Source organism: Harmonia axyridis, chromosome 5 (genome assembly GCF_914767665.1).
Source record: "Harmonia axyridis chromosome 5, icHarAxyr1.1, whole genome shotgun sequence".
NCBI classification, from domain to species: Eukaryota; Metazoa; Arthropoda; class Insecta; order Coleoptera; family Coccinellidae; genus Harmonia; species Harmonia axyridis.
Genome location: NC_059505.1, coordinates 7,596,257 through 7,620,183, shown reverse-complemented (window position 1 = coordinate 7,620,183; position 23,927 = coordinate 7,596,257). Strand labels below are relative to the sequence as shown.

The window sequence follows — 23,927 nt, the reverse complement described above, 5'->3', positions numbered from 1 at the left end:
CTTTCAAGTTGAGATGAATAATTATTTATCAGTATGGAACTCTTGTCTATGTAATGATTCTTCCGGAAATTTCTAATTTTTGGGTCAATTTTATCGAAATATGACTATATGTATAGGCTCAATATTTCCCATTCAAAATACACGTAAACTTTGTTTTTGTGTTTTATGAAATTTATTGCAAAGAATAATTTATTGATATGTTTGATTGAAATATTATTTAAGAAGCAGTTAAACTTGTTAATAAAAATAAATAAGTTAATAAAATTACTTAGATAGTTTTTTTTCTAGACTGTGTGGTTTTGTGAAATGAGATAATTTCTTTTTAACTTCTGCAAGTTTCCGACATTTCGAAGCACAACACTCGACATTTTCGGCAAAAATTAACTTTGTTTTTTGTTTACAAGATGACAAATGATTTTAAATGTTAAAGTTATGAATGAATGACACCTGACACCTAGCGCCAATGGTGGTCATCACTGCTAATACGATACAGAACACTATATAACTGTTTGTTCACAACGTTGCCAAATGGTTTCACTATTTAATCGCGATTTGGTTAATCGCGATCATCTTCGGACGGGTTGATGCATGGTGAAACAGAAAACACTGTTGAGCCTGCTTTAGTAACAAGCGGAGTTTAATCAATCAGGGATCAAGGGCTGTTTGGTGAAACTGGGCCTTAATGAACCCATGTTGAAAATCCGAGATTCGACATTTCACATGAAGTTGTAATTGTAGAAAAATATTTTGGGGAGAAAGATCATTGTCTCAAACCTCAACATGCAAATTTATAGCACAAAATTATGATTAATTTTCCATAAACGTTTAATTGGCCATCGCAGTGAATCACCCTGTATATTTCAAATTTATAGGTATATTGACATTGTTGACACACTTTTTAATGTTTTGAGAAAAAATAAATGAGTATGAGTATGTGGAGTAGGTATCGAAGTCATCTTACACACTTTCGTTTGAAATGATAATATTGACTAAAATAAGAAATACAGCGAAAATAAGGAGATTCTCTGAATTTTTGATGAAATACGTAATAATTGGTGAGTATTGGCTGAAAATGCATTTGCATATGCAAATATACCGTTCTCTATTCTCACCTTATAAGTTACAGTTTTAAAAAGACTTCCAGTTGGTATTCAGTGCAGTGGGAATAATGTTCTGTAGCATCACACTTTTTCATTTCTTGCTATGAGTCTTATCGTTTACTCATATGTATCAAGATTATTACCATATCAGTTAACTTTCATAGTTTTTTCTATTTTGATTTTATCCATATGCGGACAAAACTTGAAATAAAAGTACCCATTAGGTATTTCTGAAGAATAAATGAAAAAATATCTATCTGATCGAATAAAACGATCGTATCCAAACGCCGACGTATCCAAAATTTCGTGAGAATCATCGGAAAATTACAAAGAATCTTTTTTAAGGTAGTAAAAATTAAAAATAATTGAAAAATTTTCTGTAAAAATTCCATAGTTAGATATGGAAAAATTATATGAAATTTTAATAATCGTTTAGATAAGATATCGCACAAACTATCAAAACCGCTCCCAATGGAAGTCATGTAATTACAAAAAAATATCCTTATCACTTTTTTTTATGTATGTTCGCTTCGTTAAATGTATAAACTAAAACAAAAATAGATCCATTCTGGTAATAGTCATGAGGGTTTTAAGTGTTTTCTCATTTTTTATACTTGTTATTTTGCAAATATGTGAAGGACTTCAGACATCCCAATATGGCTCTATTGGTTACCAGGGTTACGGTCATTCAGTCAGCGTAAACTTTGGTTTGAAATTCAGATACTGTAGATTTGTATGTTTGGAAAAATGTGGTAGCACGTCCAAAAGAAGCACTGATCCCGTAGAAGAAAAATCGATAATACCCGAGGGTAATGTGTATATTGATTCATCTTTGAAAATCTTATTTATTATTTTTTCGCTATATTCTAATAAGTGGACATCAAAGCATTTCACGATTGCTATTCTGAGATTTACTTATTAAGTTGCGAATTAGAGCGTAGATTTTAAACCACTCAAATCTTCTTTCTGTAGATGCAACTATTACTGGTGTCGTGACGATAATTCTCAGGACCACTTCAATAGTAGAATATAATTTGATCGATTTTTTAAATATTTTCTCTATTTGAGTATCGTAATGAGTTCATTGTAATTCTAAAAACAGTGGTGTAATGAACTCATTACAGCATCGTTTTCAGTTATATTTTCGTTTTGAGGTTGTCTATACTGACTTCTAATCCTATCAAATTTCAACAAACGTCAATAATTGTCAATATAATTTAATTTGGATAAAGTGGAATGATTTGCAACATCATTCGCAATTTCCCTGAATTATGGTGGTATTGAATCGATAATTCACAAATTTAATGCTTAATTGTAAATCATTTCAAAATTCGAAACGTACGATTCATATTCAAATTCGGTAATCTGTCAATTTTTCGTAACAGACACACCAACTGCTAAGTTAAAAAAAAACGATGACAACCCTGTAAAGGATTTAATTCAACTACTTTTTTCCGCAAACACATTATGATTATTTTTTCTGATTAGATTACATTCCAGCTGGTTGTAACTTATACTGTTGATAATAGTAATTATTTCTAGATTTATTTTGATTAATTTGTATGGTTACTGGTAAGTGATATTTTTAATTAGATTTACTACTATTTATATATTGACAATTGGCAACATTGATATTGCCAGGTGAAATCTGATAATGTCATCGTAAAATTTGACATTTTTTGTGTTATAAGTACTCATGACTGGAAAAAATATTTCGAATGATCAATCGCTTGCAAAATTGTATAGATCTTAGAATCGATTATTTTTGGAAGCAGTAAAGAAATTTTGCACCCGCTTGTTTATTTTTTGTATTCTCAATACATAAATAGTTACCCTCGTATTATTATGATTATACAACTCATGTTCTGATGAACCAGTAGAATCTGTAAATTTTCCATAGTTACGGCGTATTGATAAGTGAATATCCTACTTGACGACGTGGTATAATCGTTTTGGTGTTTCGCCTCCTGCTATATTGTGATCATTTCCATAGTGAAATTCTTGGACGTACGCCAAACAATAAAAGTCAAGCTCAGTGAAATGTCATTGAATAATCGAAATGTATATTGAAATGGTTATAGTTATTGAAATTATTCGTTATATAATCGTAACGAATACCACTCGAGCATAGACTATATATTTCGATTATACGAATCTCTTCACTCGACGTAGTTGCGAAATACAACTCGAGCTGCGCTCTCGTGATGTCTCGAGAACTCTCTCTCTCTCTCGTGAATCGGTGTATAATCGAATATTGTCTATGCTCCCTTGATATTATTACCCATTACAACTCTGTGGTGTCAAATTGGCAGCTTTGTGATACGTGAAAATTTCAGGGTTCTTTTGGAGGGATTTTTATGGTATGATACCACCCGATGCCTATATTCTGGGTGATTCTTCTCAAAAACCTCAAACGTATATGGGTTTGGTATATGATCCAGCACATAATGGTACCTTTGTCACCACAATTTTTGATGGTACTCCCTATGTTTATAATCCTTTTAAAGGAAAAACATTCAAATTGACGGAAAATATCAAGGTGAATACAAATATCGACAAAAAAATTGTTTACATTAGGTACTCTGATTATAATCGTAGAAAAATCCAAAAGCTCGAACGAATAACCTGAAAATTTCATGGTAGGTACGGATCTCGAAGGCCACAGAACAATTTCTGAATGGGCATAATCAAATGAAATTTCAAAGTTTTATATTCGGTAGGTATGGATAAAAAATTTGCTTTCAGATATAAAATAACAATATCAAGCTCTATACAAATTTTCATGTCGACAAAATGCTTTAAAAATATTTTAGTGAGATGCGATCAAGGTCGAAAGCTCTTTAAGGTTTATGAGTTTATTATCGCTTTCAAGATGAGTACTTTTATTGCACTACGAGCTCGTTGTTTTGTTCGAGGTTTATTATTTTCCTCTATCTATCCGCTTTATCGGCACCGCCCCTTATTTGCCATCTGTGGTTTTTGCATTCGTCATCGGTATACACTTACCCGTTGTTTTCGGTTTTTTGTATCTCGTCACACAACTTCAATATGTAGTTATCAAAGAACTGGACTGAGTAATTCGCATCGAAAAATTGTCTGGGCTGCGTTGTACTATATTGTGTTTCATTCAAATTGCAATTATTTCGTGAAGACATCAGTTTTGTATTGGCAATATTTACAGGATGTTCCTAAATTGGAGATACAAATGAAAAAAACATATTTCTTGGATCATTCCAAGATAAAAAGTCCTATAACATGAGCCCGAAAATGCTTTATTTTTGAGATACAGGTGTTAAAGTTCAAGTTTTTCCCTGGTAGCACTTTTCCTTAACAAGATTAACTTGAATCGACACATACTCGCATATTCCAATTTAAGGTTTTCATCATGATGTGATATCCTTATTTTGAATGCAAATCTACAGGGTGATTTTTTTCTGGAAGGGTGCCCGCTTCTTTCCTTCAAAATTATTTTTGGTGAACCACTGGTAATTTAGAGAAATTTAATAATAAGAAACTCTAGTTCAGTACTACACTTTTTGGTTTGTTGTAGTTTTGTCGTATCTGAAATCGATTTCGAGAAAAAAATTCAAATAGCTCTCTACAGTAATTCTCAGGAAAATCCAAATTATTACAAAGATCCAGTTTGGTAGCTGTGATAAATAAATTAATTATAAGATTTGGTACTTATTTACCAACTCTGTGGCGAAGATTAATAAAGATTCGATAAGCTGCTGAAACATCACAAAAAAGGAGGACTACAGTAAACCCTGTATCTCGAAAACAAGACGTTTGCGGGCTCATGTTTATGGACCATTTTATTTTTAAAATCATCCAAGGAATCTCTCATTTTTCTTAGTAACTTCAATTCAGGAACACCCAGTATGAGATAAGAACAATCGAATTGGTAATAAAAAAATTATTTTGAGTAATTTGGTTCAAACTTCGTTATCAAACTTTTTTTTCTCACATTATAGATGAGTAAACAATGTCGTCAAAATTTTTTTTCGATTATCCCCCCCCAAGAAAAAAAGAACTACGCCCTTGTACCTACTTCTTACACAAACTATGAAAAACACCTGACTCAAAATTCTAAAATTACAGGCATCGTAACAAAATAATATAACGCCTAAAAATCTTCTCAAACATTAATACGTTTCCAGATTTTATGCACATTGCAACCTCATAGATTAGTGTGGACGAAATTGACTCAAGAAATACTCGACAAGTTGAGGGAGAAGGCGGATAGAAAGAACGTAGTTGGAGGTTATCATGTCGAATTAACAAAAGAAAATCGAACAGAATATATACCTCATTACATCGTAAAATATGCCTCAAAAACAACGTATGTTGGTTATGCAAGCAAACTCAATGATACTATGGAATATGCGAAACAGGATGGTACAGTTGGTTCAACAAAAAATTTCGAGTGGCTCATGTACCTAAACAAAGAACCTGGTAATGAAACCATGCAGATGAAACGCTTATGTAGCCATTCCTTTGAATTTTCCTACAAGTTAGGTGAGTATAATTATTACTTACTTCCTTGAAATTGATCAAGGAGAATATTCTGAGTTGAAAATACAATACTTCAGAAAAATGTATACTAACCCCAGAAGGAGCTGTTTAAATTTAATTTTTTTGGTTAAACATAGATACTATAGTAAGGAGTAAATGATTGGAATTTGGAAAAAAACGAAGGCTTTACAATTTTTTTTTTTAATAAATTTGTTGATAATATGTTTGTCCACCGTGATTGGCATTGATGCAATAAGATACTATTCCAAGCTACCTGAACTTCATGTCTCAGAGTCGCCAAAGTCCGTGGGGGCTGGAGTAAATTTCCAAGCCTTCTTTCCATGCTGTCCCAACCATGCTCTATGAGCGAAATATCGAGGGATCTGGGCGGACATGGCAAAAGATTCACAAGGGACGCTTCGAAAAGGTTAAAACCAACTCTGGCAATATGAGGTCGGGCATTATTTTGCTGAAATATTGAATTCTCAAGCCGGTTAAGGTAAGAGAGAACATATGGCTCCACTATTTCTTGAAGGTAACGCAGCACTGCCATATAACCTCGAATAAAGACTAAAGGTGGCCTATTTGCAAGTGCAATAGCACCGCATACCATAATGCTCTACGGTGTACATGACGCTCAACATCAAACTGCGGTTCACGTCTTTCTCCCCGACGTCGTCTAACTAACTCTAATTCTAATTCTTCGGCCATCATGTGCACTCAAGAACAATCGAGATTCATCAGAAAAGACAACCTGATGCCATTCCACATTCCAATGTTGACGTTCTCTGCAGCACTGAAATCGTTGCTAGCGATGCTTAACCGTCAGAGGTAACACAAGATGAGGTCGATAATTATTCAGTCCAAAAGACCTTATCCGAAGGAAAACCGTTCGGACACAGGATCTGATATTCTTCCCCGGGCAGCAATGCTGTGAATGTGCCTAAGCGTAGTGACGAGCACTGCTCATGAACTACTTTCTGCACTGCTGAGCTGAGTTACAAGATGGCCTTCTCCTAACCACTCATCAGCCAAAGATCGAGTATGACTCTAATGGTCATTAGTCTTACACGTCGATCTTGAACTTCATTTGTGCCTCTTCTTCGACTTTGGGCATTATCAAACCACGCTCAACAACATCTCATAACAGTAGTTGGATTTCTGTTCGTACGGTTAGCGATTTCTCGAAATGAATTTCTCGGAATGACAACCCCGCCTCCCGTAGACCAATAATTCAACCTCTTTCAAATTCACTTAGCTGGCGATAAATTCTGCTCTAGGCTCTAGGCATTTTAACAACAATTAAACATCGGCTTTGGATCTCCTCGGACTGCTAGTGTGTTGTAAAATATGAAAAACTTGCAAAAAACGACTACAATATTTAAGTAACAAAAAATTTTCACATGAAAAAACCTTCACGATTTTCTCTCAAAATTCAATCATTTACTCCTTGCTATACATATATATGTTTTACCAGAAATAATTTAAAATTTAAACAATTCCTTCTGGGTGTTGCAGTTTCTTTGTCAGTTAGTATATATAGAATCATAATTGAGATTCGATTTTTAATATTTTGCTAATGGACAAACACAATAAAAATGTCTATCAATGGTCAAATGATCGATAAATTAATTGAATTATTATTCAATATTTGAAGGTTCAATACCCAACTTCTATAGAAGAATCAACTGGGCTTCATGTACTTATACATGCTCAGAAGGTGACCAAACCGAAATAAATAAGTTTAAAACAAATAAGAGACTGAAGGCATCTATGGGTAAGTTAAGTCAATATAAATTTTCAATGTTATTTAGACTATTTATCACCTTAAAACTGAAAATTTATGTTCTTGTTAACGTCAGGTAAGAATTGAAGCACTTTGAATTCCACAAAAAAAATTAGGTGGGTTTAAAATAAACTTGCGAGTTAAAACCCATAAGTAAGGAGATGTCGTAATTTATTGACAATTCTGAAAGCGATATTAATTTCCGTGAAATATTTCAGGTGGAATTGAGAATGACATTTTTTCATTTTGTAGTAGGATATCTAACGGGTGTTTTTTTCGAGGTATATAACTTTAAGTTGGCATTACTGTTCAAGATGGCGACCGATTTAACAGCTGTCAAGTGATTTATTCTCAGTTTAGTTTGGCAATTCATCATGAATAGATTCACGCCTGAACAACGCTTGCAAATAGTGCAATTTTATTTCGAAAATAATGGTTCTGTGCGGAATACGTATCGTGCACTACGTCCATTTTATTTTGTTTAGCGATGAAGCGCACTTCTGGTTGAATGGCTACGTCAAGAAACAAAACTGCCGCATTTGAAGTGAAGCTAATCCTCAAGTGTATGTCGAAACACCGTTACATCCAGAAAAACTGACTGTTTGGTGCGCTTTATGGACTGGTGGAATCATTGGTTCGTACTTATTCAAAAACGATGATGGCCAGAACGTTACAGTCAATGGTGATCGGTATAGAGCCATGATTACTAACTTTTTCATTCCTGAATTGAACAACCATGATGTCCAGGAGCTGTGGTTCCAACAAGACGGCGCAACATGTCACACAGCTCGTGCCACAATCGATTTATTGAAAGACACGTTTGGTGACAGCCTAATTTCACGTTTTGGACCTGTGAATTGGTCTCCAAGTTCTTGTGATTTAACACCGCTAGACTACTTTCTGTGGGGCTATGTAAAGTCATAGGTCTATGCGGATAAGCCACAAACCCTTGACCATTTGGAAGACAACATTCGCCGTGTTATTTCGGATATACGGCCACAAATGTTAGAAAAAGTCATCGAAAATTGGACGTCCAGATTGGACTACATCCGAGCCAGACGTGGCGGTCATATGCCAGAAATCATATTCAAAATGTAATGCCACAAGATTATCTTGCGGATAAATAAAATTCATGACAATCGAATAATCCATCGTTGTTTTATTGCAATTTAAAGTTCTATAGCTCTAAAAAAAACACCCTTTATCTCCTCTGCCTTGCCTATCCTCTGTGGATTTTGGCAAGATATATGGCATACCCATAGCTGAAATTGCCTTAAAAAAAATTACATCTAATGATGCAATAATATACTGGGTGTGCTATTCGAAACAAGGAAGTAGTTGCCTGTTTCCGGTATAACTGGAAATTGTAGAGATCTGAAAATATTTTAGGGAGGAAGATAACTGTTTCAAACCCCAAAATATACATTTTTAGCAAAATTATGATTAGTTTTTCATAAACGTGTAATAGGCCATCGCGGTGGATTACCCTGTATAATTTTGAATTCATTGAACTGATAAAAAAAATTAGAATTAATTATTGAGGTGAATAAAATAATAATAACTCTTTCGTGACTTGTGTCAATTCAGTCTTCATAATTTGAATAATTTTAAGAGAATTTTCACAGAATATTACTGGAAACCAAAAATAGCTTTCAACAAAGAAGATGCCTTCAAGGCTGGATACAGTCAGATTTATCCACAACTATATATAGGACAATCTTTCCTTGATCCCGATATATTTGACGTTGGTTATGCGTTAGAATATTCTACATACTTGAAAAGGGGTAGTGGGTATATTATAGGAGAAGGAATAATTTATAACGTGAGTACATTATTATTTCACCTAACCACTCTCATCCATTCTTTATAATGCTAATTATAATAACTTATTAGAATCGTCACGTAACTAACTTTAGCCCATACATTTATCTCTAGTTATTTTATCAAGACATGTTTGTTATAAACCCGAGAATAAACCTGCCGAACGGTACATAGGTATTAGACCATTTGAAAAGTTCCCGTTCTGATGCACAGATGGCGGTGCTAGTATTGAATCCATATGAGTTTTAGTTAGTACCAACCTTCAAACGATTAATTTGTGAGATATTGTAGCTGCTTTTGTTATTTGAAAAAAGATGGAAAAAAATATTTCGTGAGCTGATGATATATTGCTTGATGAAGAGTTTCCGGTGTCTGCATCAGGAAAATCAACCATCATTGATTGGTTGCTGAGTTCAAACGTGGTGAAATGAGCAACGAAAACTGCGGACGCAGTAAACGCCCAAAAGAGGCTGCCACCGAAGAAAAAATCAAAAAAATTCACAAAATAATTTTGAATGACCGTAAAGTGAAGTTGATCGAGATAGCAGACATTGTGAAGATCTCATCTGAACGGGTACATCATATCATTCGCGAATATTTGTACATAAGAAAGCTGTGTGCAAAATGGGTGCCGCGCGAGCTCACAATCGATCAAAAGCAACAAGGTGTTAATGATTCTGAGCAGTGTTTGAAGCTGTTTAATAAATAAACCTGAATTTTTTGCGTCGATATGTGACAATCAATGAAACATGGCTCCATCATTTCACTCCGGAGACCAATCGGCAGTCAGCTGAGTAGACTGCAGACGATGAACCGACTCCAAAGCGAGGAAAAACACAACAGTCAGCTGGCAAGGTTATGACATCGGTATTCTGGGATGCGCAAGGTATAATATTCATTGATTACCTCCAAAAGGGCCAGACCATTATATAGCGTTATTGGATCGTTTGAAGGATGAAATCGTTGAAAAAACCCCCATTTAAAGAAAAAAAAGGTGCTGTTGCATCAAGACAAAAAATTTCGTCCCGAGATCGGTGATGGACAGTAACCCTATGTCCCACGTGAGCGACTAATGTTACGACGCGAGCGACGCCAATTTTATGTACTACGCGAGCGATGTGAGCAGCGCGACTTTTTTTGTCCTACGTTGAAATCTACAAACGCGACACGACGCGACATAAATATGGTTGGGTTGGGTTGGGATTGTGCATTGCGGAAGATCAGTCCGTTGTCATACGCTTGTAGAGAAACAGTTATAATGAGGTGGTCAAGAAAACGTAAATTATTCATATGTGAAAATGTGGCTTCAAAAATGCTAATTGTAAGACGCAGAAAGAGAAATTCAACAAATAAAATTTTTTTGGAACGAATGAATTTGGAGAGTTTCACCACTTATATAAACAATTAAGGACTTCTCCAAATTCATTCCACAGTTATTGTAGATTGCTTCCTACAACATTTGACTATATAGTGAACATTTGACCATATAGAAACAACCAAAAAAAAATCTAAGAAATACGTTAACCTTTAATGAATTGAAATATTTTTTTCAATCTGCATGGATACATATTACATATAAATAAGGTTCATTTATTATTACTCAATGATATATTAACCTCAACTATATTTATTTCCTTCAAATGGTTATTTCTTCAGCATTATTAATATAAGTTATGCGTAAATAAATGAAGTGTAATAATAAATAATGATTATTGGTGGAATTTCAAATAAATTATTTATTTCCATGAAACTATTATTTGTTTGACCATAGATCCAATAAATGATTCATTAACTATAATGCATTTTCGATAATATCAAATAAACACTTCTCTCAGTGTATATAATACTATAGTTAATTCGTCAATCTTACTTGTTTCCCCCAGTTCATCGGCAATTCTACTTCATTCTCTATCCACCAACAGTCGATTATGATATCTTTTATCAGTCTTGTCCCAGAGTATACTGGAATTTCTAACAGCCAGTATTAAAACTTCGTTTAAATCATTCATTTTAGAGCGGTCGAAGTAAACGTGCCTGCATCAACAAGAACTACTGAAGTTCGCGCGAATTCCGCTTGGAAATATAAAATAATTTGATCGCCGACAGAGCGCGAAATTCGTCTGAAACAGTTTTACGACCGATACGACTGCACGTAGGACAGCGCTATTATATTCCAAGGTTTGATAAATCGCGTTTGGTCGCGTCGCTCTCATCGCTCGCAATAATTCGCTCACGTAGGACACAGCGTTAGGCTATCCAGCATTCACTACTAAAACTCCCTCTCACACCATCGTGGAGAAGTGAGTCTGTTGCAATACGATGACCCCTATTAATACGCCGAGGCCGAAGTATGTGTGGCGCGAAAACCCACAGCGCCATCTGTGAGTAGACAGAGTCATTACAGTACGTTTAATAAATTAGGGATTCAGGTTATAATATAACTCCATTATAAGAGATTCGATCGAGTTGGCATTTCGAAAGTAAATTTCAAATAATATTTTCAAGCTGTTGGACTATTAAAATGTTTACCATATATTACAGGTTTTCAGCACAACATATCCTGATAAGTTCGAATGGATCAATACTACGTCGACGGATTTTTCAAATTTGGATAAAGATCGAATGATACCTGGGGGCAGCCTCGCTAATGGTACAAAAACCTATGTTGGTAGAGAAATCCCAACGAAGGAAACTTACCCTGGATCCATTCATGAGACGAAAGATGGAGCCTTTTTAATTTCTTTCAATAATAAACCTCTGGAGTTTCAAGTACTAATGCTCAAAGAAGAAAAATAATTTGATCTTTTGAAGATAATATTCCATGAATATAATGAAATATAACATCACTTTCACAATGTACTTATGCAATTTTGACCTCCCTTTCCCTTTCATTTGTTTCCTTTTTTTTATAGAGAAAGATAGGAGTAAAGGAGGACTCTTCTTAAACGACTCCGGTTGGCGACTATGAATTAACCTGATTGATTTAAAATTCCATTCATACAATAGAGTAATATCACACCGGGGACTTTTCAATTGGCCTAATACAGAGTGTACACTTTTAAAACGGCCTTAATTCAAGGGCAAGTTATACAAGTGATTTGCAACAAAAAATGTCATAAAACACATGGTCGAAATGTTGGTGGTTATCCTTCAATTTAACATTTCTTGTGATCACGGAATTTATCACTTTTTTTCCATAAAACCAATTATATCTCATTAATTTCTGCATCCTCATCGAATTTGATCATATACTCCGAAATAGCATTAAATTTGCCTCAATATGAGAAGTCATATGAGTGACAAAAAAGTTTTACTGATGAATATGGTGAAGTGGTGAATATAAATATTCTGGAGAGAGCGAAATAAGTCGTATCTTTCCAATCCTTTTCTAATTTATGAATGAAAAAGTATAAATGAGAATATGTTTCTAGGCCGTTTTAAAAGTGTACACCCTGTATAGCCGAAAATGTGCGAAAATTCCATGAAAAGAATATGGTGCTGCAACCGTAGCCGTGGAGGCCATTTGGCTTGATATCGATTTCCATCGTTTATGACCTAACTTTCCGTTTTTTTTTTCAATATCAAAATGAAGAAATGAAAAATAAATGGAAAACTGTTTATTTATAAATGTAAACTTGAATTAGTATATACTGATTTTCATTAAATAAAATTGCCGAATGCTTTTCTTATTAATTGGTATAAACTCGTTGCCAAGAAGACATATTGATGCAGTGAATTACCTTATCAGGTTATCCAGAAATGAAATGAATGCGTATGATAATGAACAAAATTATCTAACAGGATTTATCGATAAAACCAAGGATTGACATATGGTACAACAATAGTGAATCCCGATTATTTTTCGCGAAACGATGACAAAATGAGCAATCAGAATTGAATAAGATGGGATTCAATTGTTACACTGTGAATAAATTCGACACAACCGAAGGAACACCCAATAAATGGTGAGGCTTTTTGTTTCATCAGATTTTTATCATATAATATAGACACCGACTAAATTTGAAATTCGGACTATATCTCAACGATGTTTGTAGTCCATTTTCTCTTGAACATTTTGGGCGATTTTAGCAATTATTATTTACATTGTAGCTTAATTCCTAGGTAACACAACTATTCATTTGCCATCCTCAGTAGCTTCGATGTTTGTTATACAGGGTTAGAACTATTCAGGGGACACTACAGAGATATCGAAAACCCTTAGAGATACAGGGTGGCTTAAATTACAAAAAAGTTGCGTTAGTTAGGGATTAGAGTGTTGGTGTTAACAGATCCAAAATATATCCAATGCTTCCCGGATATCTCGAAGAAACTGAAAAACGCGATTTTCTTTTTTTCTCTATAACTCATTTGTTTTTGGAGATATAACTTCTCGAAATTCGGTTTGTAGACATTATCCAATATAGAGATTCTAATGGTGTCGTCGAGATTTTGTCTGTTTCCCTAATTTTGCCGTTGAGTATATTTTGAGTTCAATCCTTTTATAGGTTCAAGCGAAGCAGTTATGGATTATGGTACATAAGGGATAGTAGAAATATATCTGGTTTGGTAGGAATATTTTTTTTCTTCATGATGATGATAATATTTTTTTCGCGCACACAAACAAAACACGAGGAAGACGTTTCTGCCGAAGAAGAAATAAATCCACTGAGATCCACCAGAAATTTTAATGTTGGAGTATCACAAAGAGAATTTTGTTCATATGAACCTGAAGGAGTTACATGTGACAATGTGGATTCTACCATAATGAAAGAAGTTCAAGAAGAAATTAACAACAATTTTGCAACTTATAAGGTGAGTTCAAATAAGTATTGTGTGTTGGAAAAGACGTTTAATTTTTCTTTTCTGTGTACTTTACGCAATATTATTAAAAGCGATGATAATAATAATGAATTGCATACAGTTCTGGCAAGTCGGTATCTAATTATCTTGGGATGTAATATCAATGTGTTTTAACCTCATCCCTTCCACAAACAATGAAATCAATTTAAAAAGAAGAGGAGAATAGTACGAGTACCTCTGCAAATCTTCGTCATTTCATTTGCACTTTGCGTAATCCAAACCTCTCTTTCCTCAAAGCAATGTTAGAAAGGGAATTGTTCAAATGACCGTATCTACTATCTTCGTTCAACTGGTAGGATGTCATCTCTGTTCTTCGCATTGGATATCTACAATATCAAGGCATATCGTTGCCAATAGTGTTACATTTTTGGTCTGTTTCGATATTTGCTAAGAACGCCCTGGATAAGCTAAACATAATCGAAACCTATTCAACATATACAGAGTGGCCTATTAGACGTTTATGAAGAACTGATCATAATTTTGAGCTAAAAATTTGCATATTGGGGTTTGAGACAATGATCTTTCTCCCTGAAATTTTTTCAGATGTCTACAACTTCCGGCTATACCAGAAACTTACTACTACTCCTTCGTTTCAAATGGCACACCCAGTATATTATTGCATCAATAGACAGCTTTTTTGACGACAATTTCGTCAATATGCCATACCTTGGGTAAAAACTCAACGGTTCATGGGTTAATGGGATTCTTATGATAAAAAGAAAATTCAACAATATCCTCAACTTGTACACCAGAAAGTCTTTGTATCTGCAATAAATATTTTCATACTTTTCAGATTATGACTCCTTCACTATCATTCACCAACGTTAAAGATCCTGTTGAAGTCATACATAAAGGATGGCTGAGTGAAATTACAGTGCCTTTAAAATCACTAACCATACAAAATACGCCCTTGGAAGAAATACAATCGGCTTCATTCACAGGACCACCGTTCCAGAAATTAGAGTTCCTCTGTCTGGAGTACACTGGAACAGTAAGATTCTATAAAGATAGTTTCGATGGATTGGAAAAACTTATAAATCTTTCAATTCGAGGGCCAGATTGTACTCTTCAATCAGCTGAAGAAGAAACGTTAGTGGGATTGAATTCTATGGCTACCTTACAGATAACTAGCTGCAATTTCAGTCCACAGGTTCTTAAAAATTTGACTGGAGGCAATAAATCTCTTGAAACAATGCAGATATTGGATATACAAATGAATGGTATCGGAAAATTATTAGATAACACTTTCTCGAGATTTCCTAATTTACAATCACTCTACCTCACTGGAAGTACTATAAATGAAGGAATAGAACCTGCAGCTTTCCAAAATATACATCCTGGTCAAATATATTTGGAAACAGCGAAACTGACAAAACTTCCAAAGGGAATTTTCGTTAATATGCCCAAAGTCCGACTTTATCTGTCGGGTAATAATTGGAATTGCACATGTGATTTCCAATGGTTTCAAATGCTTTATAATTTGAACAATAGTATTGTATTCGGAGGTAGTCCATTAAAATGCTATCATGATAACCAATATCTGGATATGAGTGATTTCCCCTTTTGCGATTCAACCTCAACTACTTCAGCGGCTATCAGTACGTTGTCACCAACAACCCAACAACCTTATACAACTTCTTCAGTCAACCCAATAACTCTGAACCCCGACGATTATGATCCCATAAAATGCTTAGCAGCAAATCGATCCTCTCGAGTAGTTCGAACCACTTCAACTAACACACCAACTGTTATTTATCTAGGAAAAGAATATGTGAAATTTTCTTTCGCGCAATTAGGAGATGAACCTAAATATTCAGTTACTATAGAAAAAACTCTAGAAAAAGACTTTATCCTAATTTTTATCGATCAAACCGGTTGGATTTTATGTTTGACGGATCTCCACAACAATTTAACCGTTGAAACCCTGGATTATGGTCATTCCTATATTGTATGTCTACTGGAATCATTGCAATATGAAGTGTCTCCAAGAAACTGCCAGCCATTAACCGTACCTAAAGAATGGGCAAAGCAGAGCTGGATAACTAACGAATTGAAGCTTCCTGTCATTATTAGTGTTTGCAGTGGTCTCATTGGCATTCTATTCATAGCTCTCTGTTTGATGTACATATACGTGAAAAGGAATCCAAACCTGGTATATGGAAAAGAAAATGTAATAGTAGTCGAGAGGGAAAATTCGAAAAAAGATACTGACCAAGAACAGAAGTACTACCAACAACATAAATATCCACCCTCGTTGATAAGTTGGAGTGATGGTTATCTCACCCCAAAAATATATGAGTCCGTTGAAGAATTCTCCATACCCTACATAGATCAGTATCCATCTGATTATCTCCAGAGGCCTAGGATATTTCCCCCGGTGATAAGTGGAAGATCCAAAGATCTGGAGAAGGGAGCTGCTAGTGAAATATATGAATCAGTTAATGTCTGTCCATCCCCATATTACATGAACGATGATTTCGCACACAGTACATATGATTCATTATGAAATTTTGTATTTTGTTATTCATGATTTCAAGTTGTTGAAAATGAATATTAGTTATGCTTCAATAAAAGGGTTATTTGTCGTATCTACTGGTTCAAATATTCCTTCTTATTTTGAAACCTAAGAAACAGTATACAGTAATTTGGAGATTTCTGGTAATAATTTGGATCATTACCTATAAACTTTTTTTTCTCATTCTCTTAATGTCAAATGTTAAGTTTAAAGTTAATTTTATGCTGATTAACAACTCATAGAATTCCAAAATAAACAGCCACAAAAAAAAATTCATCAAGAAACACTTATTGGCACAAATACTAAATTTTATTACAGAACGATGATGTAAAAACATAAGCTAAGAACTAAGATTTCTATACAGGAATGTTACTTTCAAAAACTAAATATAACAGAATTATGTTTTTCAAGAAGACATATTCAAATAAAATGAAAAAAATTGATATTTAATCATTACCTTTCTATGCATTCTATGTAAAATTTCTTGGTCAACATCACATCCAATGAAGTCTTAACAACACAATTCTGATATTTATTATGAACTTTATATCATCATACATCTTTTCAGAAATTTCTGATTTTCAGCAATGATGTTTGAAAAAATAAGATATAAATAACCTCAATACATTCTAAATAGTAGAGATCACTTGAATAAAATTATTAAATTCAAAATATATCAGGTAAACTATCGTCATAGATAAATTATTCCTTTTTTTTAAATTCCATAGTTCATTTGAAACTTCTGTCGTCCATAAACTCTCTTATGTAAGTTCTGCATTTGATAGAAATGATTAGTATCTATGTTCTGGTTTCTAACACAACTCTCCTGGTATAATAGATATCGTCCAATTCATTGGCATCCTCATAGATAGATTTTTAAGAACGATATACATTCATTTAATTAAAAACTGATGAGTCAAGAGCTTTTGATTGGATCATTAATGAAAGAGCAAAAAAGCTCTTGACTTCATGTCATTTTTTATAAATTTGTATGACTCTGTCTGTCTTATTCTCAACCGGAAACACTCCTTCCAAGCATTTGTTAACTATAACAGTAAAAAATTATGGTAAGGCTCTAGTAATACACTTGACAGTAGACATCTGCTATGTATTTGCTGTGAAAATGATTTTTGCAATCCCAAATTCTGTTGTTGGATAAAATTTGGAATTTTCTTGTAGATGTGATTTATGCTTCCTTAATAGCTTCTTTGCTGTTTTTCTGCTTGTTAGGGAGTTTTAGTTTTGAATAATTGCTTTTCGGATTATACGAAATAATTGTTGAAAGTATCAATGCTCACAACTTTTTTATTAGTAGATTTTTTTATTGTTTATGATTGCTCACACTTGTCTTATTTCTTTCAATAATTTTTCTTCTCTTCTGCAAATTTGTCTAAATTTTTCTTTGTATTCTTTATAGAACTTGAATATTTTGCTGGTAAATCCAGAATTTCTGACTCATTTTAAATAATTTTGGTAGCAGTCATTGCAGTTTGAATAGATCAAAAAGTATTGTGGGCATATTGTAAGATTTGCCGTAGATTTATTTTTGGTCATATTACAAAATCTATCAATTACAAACCAAAATGTGTTTTTTTCATATTGTTTCAATAAATCATCACCCAATCACCCAAGGTATTTTCCTCATCAGCATTATAGAATGTTTAAGCATGAATAACAGTTACTTAGAAATTTCACCATACTTATGTGTATATTACTTATATGAATTTTTACCATGATCAGAACAATTTTGCCTTCCATTATCCATATCAGATTTAAGCAGATTGCAATTAAGGAATGCCAGTTTTTTATATATCTAACGCCACATTCCATCTTGAGATCACTATCGGTTTCCTTAAAGTAAACTTCAAGAAATAACTTAGAGAAACTAACAATCTAGCATTCTATTAGAGTACTTAAGGACTTTAATTTCCATTCAGTTATAATAACATATTGTTTTTCAAAAATGTTTGTTTTATTTAAAAAGACTTGAAATGAATAGCTTTCTTGTGATTTTGGAAATGCACCTATAGTGTTCCAGTATAATCACATAAGTGACACTTACAGCTTTTTTTATTCATATGAACAGCATTTGTGAGCTCTTAAAGATTCAATTTGTGGTTTGCAGAGTAATTACATAAAACACACTCATAGCCTTTTTTCTTCAAATAGATTGACAATGTGTGATTTTGGAAGTCAACATTCAGGTTTTCAGAATACTCACAGAAATGACAATCATTCTCTCATATTCAAATGAACAGTATTGATGTGTTTCGAATGATTTTCTTTCCGGTTTACAGTATATTCTCAAAAGCGACATTCTTAATTTTTGTTTTTCGGATGAATTGCATTAATATGATATTCGAGGCTCCTTTTCACATTTGCCGAATATTCACATGAATGGCATTTATATTTATTGTTGTTCAAATGAATAGCATTTATATGATTTTTAAGTCTATGATTTCGGGTTGCTCCATACTTACAGAGATGACACTTAAATGTTAGTTTTTTCAAATGAACAGTATTTAAATGTATTTGGAGATTCACTTTCTGTGTTGCAGAATACTCACAAAAGTGACACATGTCGTTTTTTATTCAAATGATGGATTGTCGATATGTGATTTTGGAGAACACCTTTCTGGTTTGCAGCATAGTCACAGAAATGACATTTATGTTTCCTTTTATTTAAATAAGCATCTATGTGTTTAAGTAGATTTGCTCTTATGGTGCAGGCATACTCACATAAGTGACACTTATACTCTTTTTTATTTAAATGGACAGCATTTCCTTAGTAGTTTGAAGCATACTCACATGAATCACACTTATATTCTTTCTTATTCAAATGAACAGCATTTATGTGATCTTGGAGAATCAGTTTCTGGGTTGCACAATACTCACATAAGTGACATTTATATTTTTTGTTATTCAAATGAATTGCATTGATATGGTTTTCCAGGGTAATTTTTCGAGCTGCAGCATAGTCACAGAAATTAAATTAATTTATGCAGAAAATATATTTATATTTCTTCAAATGAGTAGGTTTTTCTGTATCACATGCATTTCTCCTATGTTCCTTTTTACCAATGGAATTACATTGTCCATTCAATTCAACTGTTTTGCATTCTGAAATGTACAACTCATATCCTGTATTCTTATAAGTGGACTGTTCATCCATATCAAGATCTTCCTGTGGCATAAGTATTCCTGTATTGCACTCATGTTGCTTTTCATCGATGGAATTACAATCTTCTATTTTGCATTCTAGAATAAATGAGTTTCTTTCATAATTTCTATTGCCATCAATGAACTGTTCAACTAATTCAATAACTTCTTCCTTTATATCTGAGGTAAGGCCTCCAGTGATAGTAGTGTGTACACTAGAATAAAAAAAATTATAGAAATACGTCTTACATAGAACAAAAAAGTGTTAGCTTTCTCTTGTGAACTTATCAATGTGAAAATCTGGGAAAATTGGTTCAAGAGAACAGCTATGTATGAATTAAATTCCTTACAACTAAATCAAAAATTACTATTAAGAAATATTCAAACCATATAAGATGTTTCATTAGTATATCAACCTGTAACCTGAACTAGAGCTAATATAGACGAGTCCAAAAGAAATAAGAATAGCTTTTACTGGATGTCGAATTGAATCTATTCCCCAAAAGTTTCGATGACAAAGGTGACCAATAGAGATATTTCAGTGACAACAAATCCAACCAAGTTGACATTTTGCGTGTATAAACAGAATAGCAATTTCAAGTCCCTTGCAATATTTCGTGTTGATAGCATCCTCAGAATTAAAGAAAAAAGTCATTCTAATCAAGAATTGAAAACCAATGCACCTAATCATACGAAACATCAGGAATAAGATTTATTCACTCATTTATTTGATGAGCAGAATCTCAAGAATGTAGGAAAATAGAATCATTACCATGTGTTGGGTAAGACACTGTAAGTTATCTTTATCTGACATCTTATTTCATTTCATTTGAAAGCTAATAGGTAGGTACATCTTCATAATGACTATTAATGGAAATGGAAATCATTATCAAAGATACTCAACTTTTTCCTCAATAATATTTTCTAATTCTCCCATCTCTTTCGTTTCAAATTTCATCCACTTAGCTCATTCTTTAGAGAATTCGAGCAGAGTATCAGATTTCGTCGCTTCTTCTCTCATTCCAAAGTTTTGACGTGTCTTTGTTTTGACATTAATGTTAGGTTAGGGTTAGGCCACAGAGCCCACAGATAACAGTGTTAGGTGTATCGATACTTTTCTTTTCGATACTGATTACTTTGAATCGATATTTGATTTGAAATGCCCATTGGAATTTCGACACCGAATGAATGTATCGAAAAAACTGAACGTAGAAAAATAGAACAGAAACAACTGTGAATGGTTAATGGAGCGGATAGTTTAAGGCATTTGTGATGATTCGTTAAAAGAAGATTCGTACAAATGTTTTGTATTGATCACCTGAATCACCTGGTATAATTAGATGTTCATACATAGGAAATTATACGGAAATCAAGTGAAGTGCTGACAAGCTCTTCAAAATTCAAGAAAGCTGGACTCTTCTAAAGTTGCAGCTTTTCATTGAAATATCTTTTTGTTTTAAACTTTTTCGAAAGTGAATAGACAATTCCACAAATTACGTATAAGTAATCACCGGCAAAAAGAGAGCTCTATCATCAGTATTAACAGAGATAACATAATTTACTAAATGGCGTCAAGAAGTAGTGTTGCCTCTGGAGTGACTTGTGGGAAATGCTCAAAAGATGTGAAATTATATATTATTTGTGGAAGGTGTTCATCAACATATCACCCTAGTTGTGTACTCAAAATAAATGGTACTTACGTGGGTTCTGATGGGGCCGTGGTCTGCTGTGATGATGTGAATGAGAAACTTTGTGCATATCAATGTCAAGATGAAGAAATTAATACGCTAAGAAAAAAGTTGACAACCATTAATGAATCCTTATATGAGAAATCAATCACGAATGATGAGAAATTACCTGACTTGGGTTCAAATATTACTCATGACGGAAGTGGATTGGGACAAGAAGAAACGAAAGAAGCAAGTTTAAAATACCTGGAAGCCATCATGGAACAAAAGGATACCTTGATTGTTGAACTGAAGGATAAAATAGATCTACTTAAAAAACATATAAGCCTTTTGGAAAGATTTGAAGATGGCATAAAAAACTCAAAACAATCAATATCACAAATATCAAGGGAGGAGCCACAGATAAATGTCAGATCTAATGTAGAGAAATCTGTAGTGAATAATATGAGACATAAAATAATGGACTCGACCGTAGGACAATCAATAAACATATGCGATCAAGAAATCAAGCAGACTTCTGTAACAGCAAGAACTACCGATAAGATTGATGGAATGTTGAAGACAATTGGTACAGATGGTGCCACGTATTCAAGAAATAATCAAAATCAGGGAAGAAACCATCAAAGATTACCTTCAGGTTCAGGAGGCCATATAATTAAAGGTAGCAGGGATGATGGAAAGGATTTCAGAGGAGTTGAACGTCTTGCTTGGTTGTACGTTGGTAATGTTGACAGGAATACGAGAGTGGAAGATATACGGAAATTCTTAGAAGGTCAGTTTGATAATGAAACTTTTTTAATAGAAGAAATCAAAAAACATGAAACCAATCTCAGTAAAAATAAATCTTTCAAAGTGGGTTTCAACTTTAGAATTCTCGAAAGCGTTGCCCAGAATGAAATCTGGCCGAGAGGAGTTGTCGTTAGAAGGTACAATTTTTTTCCTTACAACAAGAACAAAAAACAAAAAATAAATTAATTGTACAAAGAAAAAAACCGCCAGTTAATATTTTACTTTAGCTAACATCAATGTACAGTCTTTGAGTAATAAAATCGACAACTTTACATGTTTTCTGAATGAGCAAAACATTGATCTCGGGTGTATAACCGAACATTGGCTTTCTTCTGATATAGCCAGCAGAATTTTTATTGATAACTACGTCGTGGCTAGTGCCTATTGTCGGCGAGCATCAAGACATGGCGGTGCAGCCATAGTTTTGAGGAAGAATATTTCATTCAAAGAAGTACCTGAAATAAAGAAACTATCATCTGATAAAGTAGCAGAGATGACTGCCGTCAGAATGGTAACAAGAAACTTGACGGTTGTGGCCATATATCGACCCCCATCAGGGGACTTTGAAACCTTTCTAACCATCATGAATCAGGCGCTTGAAATATGCATGCAAAAATACCCTAAAGATAATAAATTGTCTTCGCAGGTGATTATAATGTAATTTTTCGGGGGAAATCTAACGAGAAGAACAAGATAATCGAAACTTTCAAGTCATTTAATATGGGGTATATATTTTCTGATCCATCGCATGAAACGAAAAGTTCAGCAAATTGTATTGATAATATATTTACGAATTCTCACAGTGAAGATTGCAAAACTATAACATACGAACCTCATCTATCGGACCATTTCGCCCAGATTTTCAAAATGCCATGCACTCCCTGTAGTCCTGAAACAGAATCCTTTAAAATGGTCAGACCAATAAACGATAAAAATATGGATCTCTTGATACAGAAGATCAAGACGGAAGATTGGACACTTGCATATGACGAGGATGCTGAAACTCAGTATCATAATTTTCATAGAAGACTGATGAATATTTTCCACTCATCTTTTCCTGAGAAAAGGGTAAAAATAAAGACATGTAAGAAATACAGGGAAACTAAAGAAATAACGAACTTGAGAAGCAAACTTGAGGCTGCGAAAATTATTGCTGATGTAAGGGGCGATGAAAGCAGTAGGAAACTCTGCAGTTCTCTGAAGATCAAACTGAAGGAGGCGATTAACCACTCTGTTAGAACAAAGAATTCCAGAAGAATCGAAAAAGCTGAAAATGAACTTAAAGCAATGTGGAAGCTGATAAAACAACAAACAAACAAAAAAAACCATACCAGCTCTTCAGACCAAGTTATTACAGCCCACAAGATGAATGAATACCTCACTGGTATAGGCAAAGAAATAGCAGGAAGAGTTGGACCGACCTTGCAAGCATCAACTGATCAGCTTCACAGAATGAATTTAAATGGTGCAGATTCATTATTTCTCTATCCGGTAACCGAGAATGAGATGGTCGACTCGATGAAAAAAATGAAAAACAAAAACACGAAAGATTTCTATGGCATGAACGTTCAGTTGGTAAAGTCTATAGTTCAAAACATAAAAACACCATTATGCAAAATCATAAATGACTGTTTCCAACAAGGAGTTTTTCCAGCGGAACTCAAGATAGCCGTGGTGACACCTATTCACAAGGG

The 23,927-nt window shown here is 33.8% G+C and overlaps 2 protein-coding genes and 1 long non-coding RNA gene across 4 annotated transcripts; 2 read left to right on the top strand and 1 right to left on the bottom strand.

Annotated features, from left to right (window-relative positions):
• Positions 1–1,622: 1,622 nt before the first annotated feature.
• Positions 1,623–12,068, top strand: LOC123680434. Its single transcript, XM_045618332.1, has 6 exons — positions 1,623–1,909; positions 3,437–3,639; positions 5,261–5,618; positions 7,273–7,392; positions 9,027–9,223; positions 11,764–12,068. The coding sequence occupies exons 1-6, from the start codon at positions 1,681–1,683 to the stop codon at positions 12,016–12,018; spliced, it is 1,362 nt and encodes a 453-aa protein (XP_045474288.1). The 5' UTR covers positions 1,623–1,680; the 3' UTR covers positions 12,019–12,068.
• A 650-nt stretch (positions 12,069–12,718) lies between these two features.
• On the top strand, positions 12,719–16,735 carry LOC123680429. The gene is made up of 3 exons (XM_045618325.1): positions 12,719–13,187; positions 13,728–14,034; positions 14,876–16,735. The coding sequence occupies exons 1-3, from the start codon at positions 13,126–13,128 to the stop codon at positions 16,586–16,588; spliced, it is 2,082 nt and encodes a 693-aa protein (XP_045474281.1). The 5' UTR covers positions 12,719–13,125; the 3' UTR covers positions 16,589–16,735.
• On the bottom strand, positions 16,096–20,801 carry LOC123680435. Of its 2 annotated transcripts, none has more exons than XR_006747516.1 (3): positions 20,529–20,801; positions 16,295–19,971; positions 16,096–16,231 (listed from the first exon to the last, which is right to left on the bottom strand). It is a non-coding gene; the product is annotated as an uncharacterized LOC123680435 (long non-coding RNA). The 2 variants fall into 2 exon arrangements; XR_006747515.1 differs by having other exon boundaries at positions 20,661–20,799.
• Positions 20,802–23,927: the final 3,126 nt, after the last annotated feature.

Bases quoted from the DNA above. Each gene is read 5' to 3' on its own strand.
- LOC123680429 (XM_045618325.1), top strand. From the start codon at position 13,126: ATGGGATTCAATTGTTACACTGTGAATAAATTCGACACAACCGAAGGA. The intron at 13,188-13,727 runs GTGAGGCTTTTT...ATCCTTTTATAG, and splicing joins GAAGGAACACCCAATAAATG to GTTCAAGCGAAGCAGTTATG. The intron at 14,035-14,875 runs GTGAGTTCAAAT...CATACTTTTCAG, and splicing joins ACAATTTTGCAACTTATAAG to ATTATGACTCCTTCACTATC.
- LOC123680434 (XM_045618332.1), top strand. From the start codon at position 1,681: ATGAGGGTTTTAAGTGTTTTCTCATTTTTTATACTTGTTATTTTGCAA. The intron at 7,393-9,026 runs GTAAGTTAAGTC...GAATTTTCACAG, and splicing joins GAGACTGAAGGCATCTATGG to AATATTACTGGAAACCAAAA. The intron at 9,224-11,763 runs GTGAGTACATTA...CATATATTACAG, and splicing joins GAGAAGGAATAATTTATAAC to GTTTTCAGCACAACATATCC.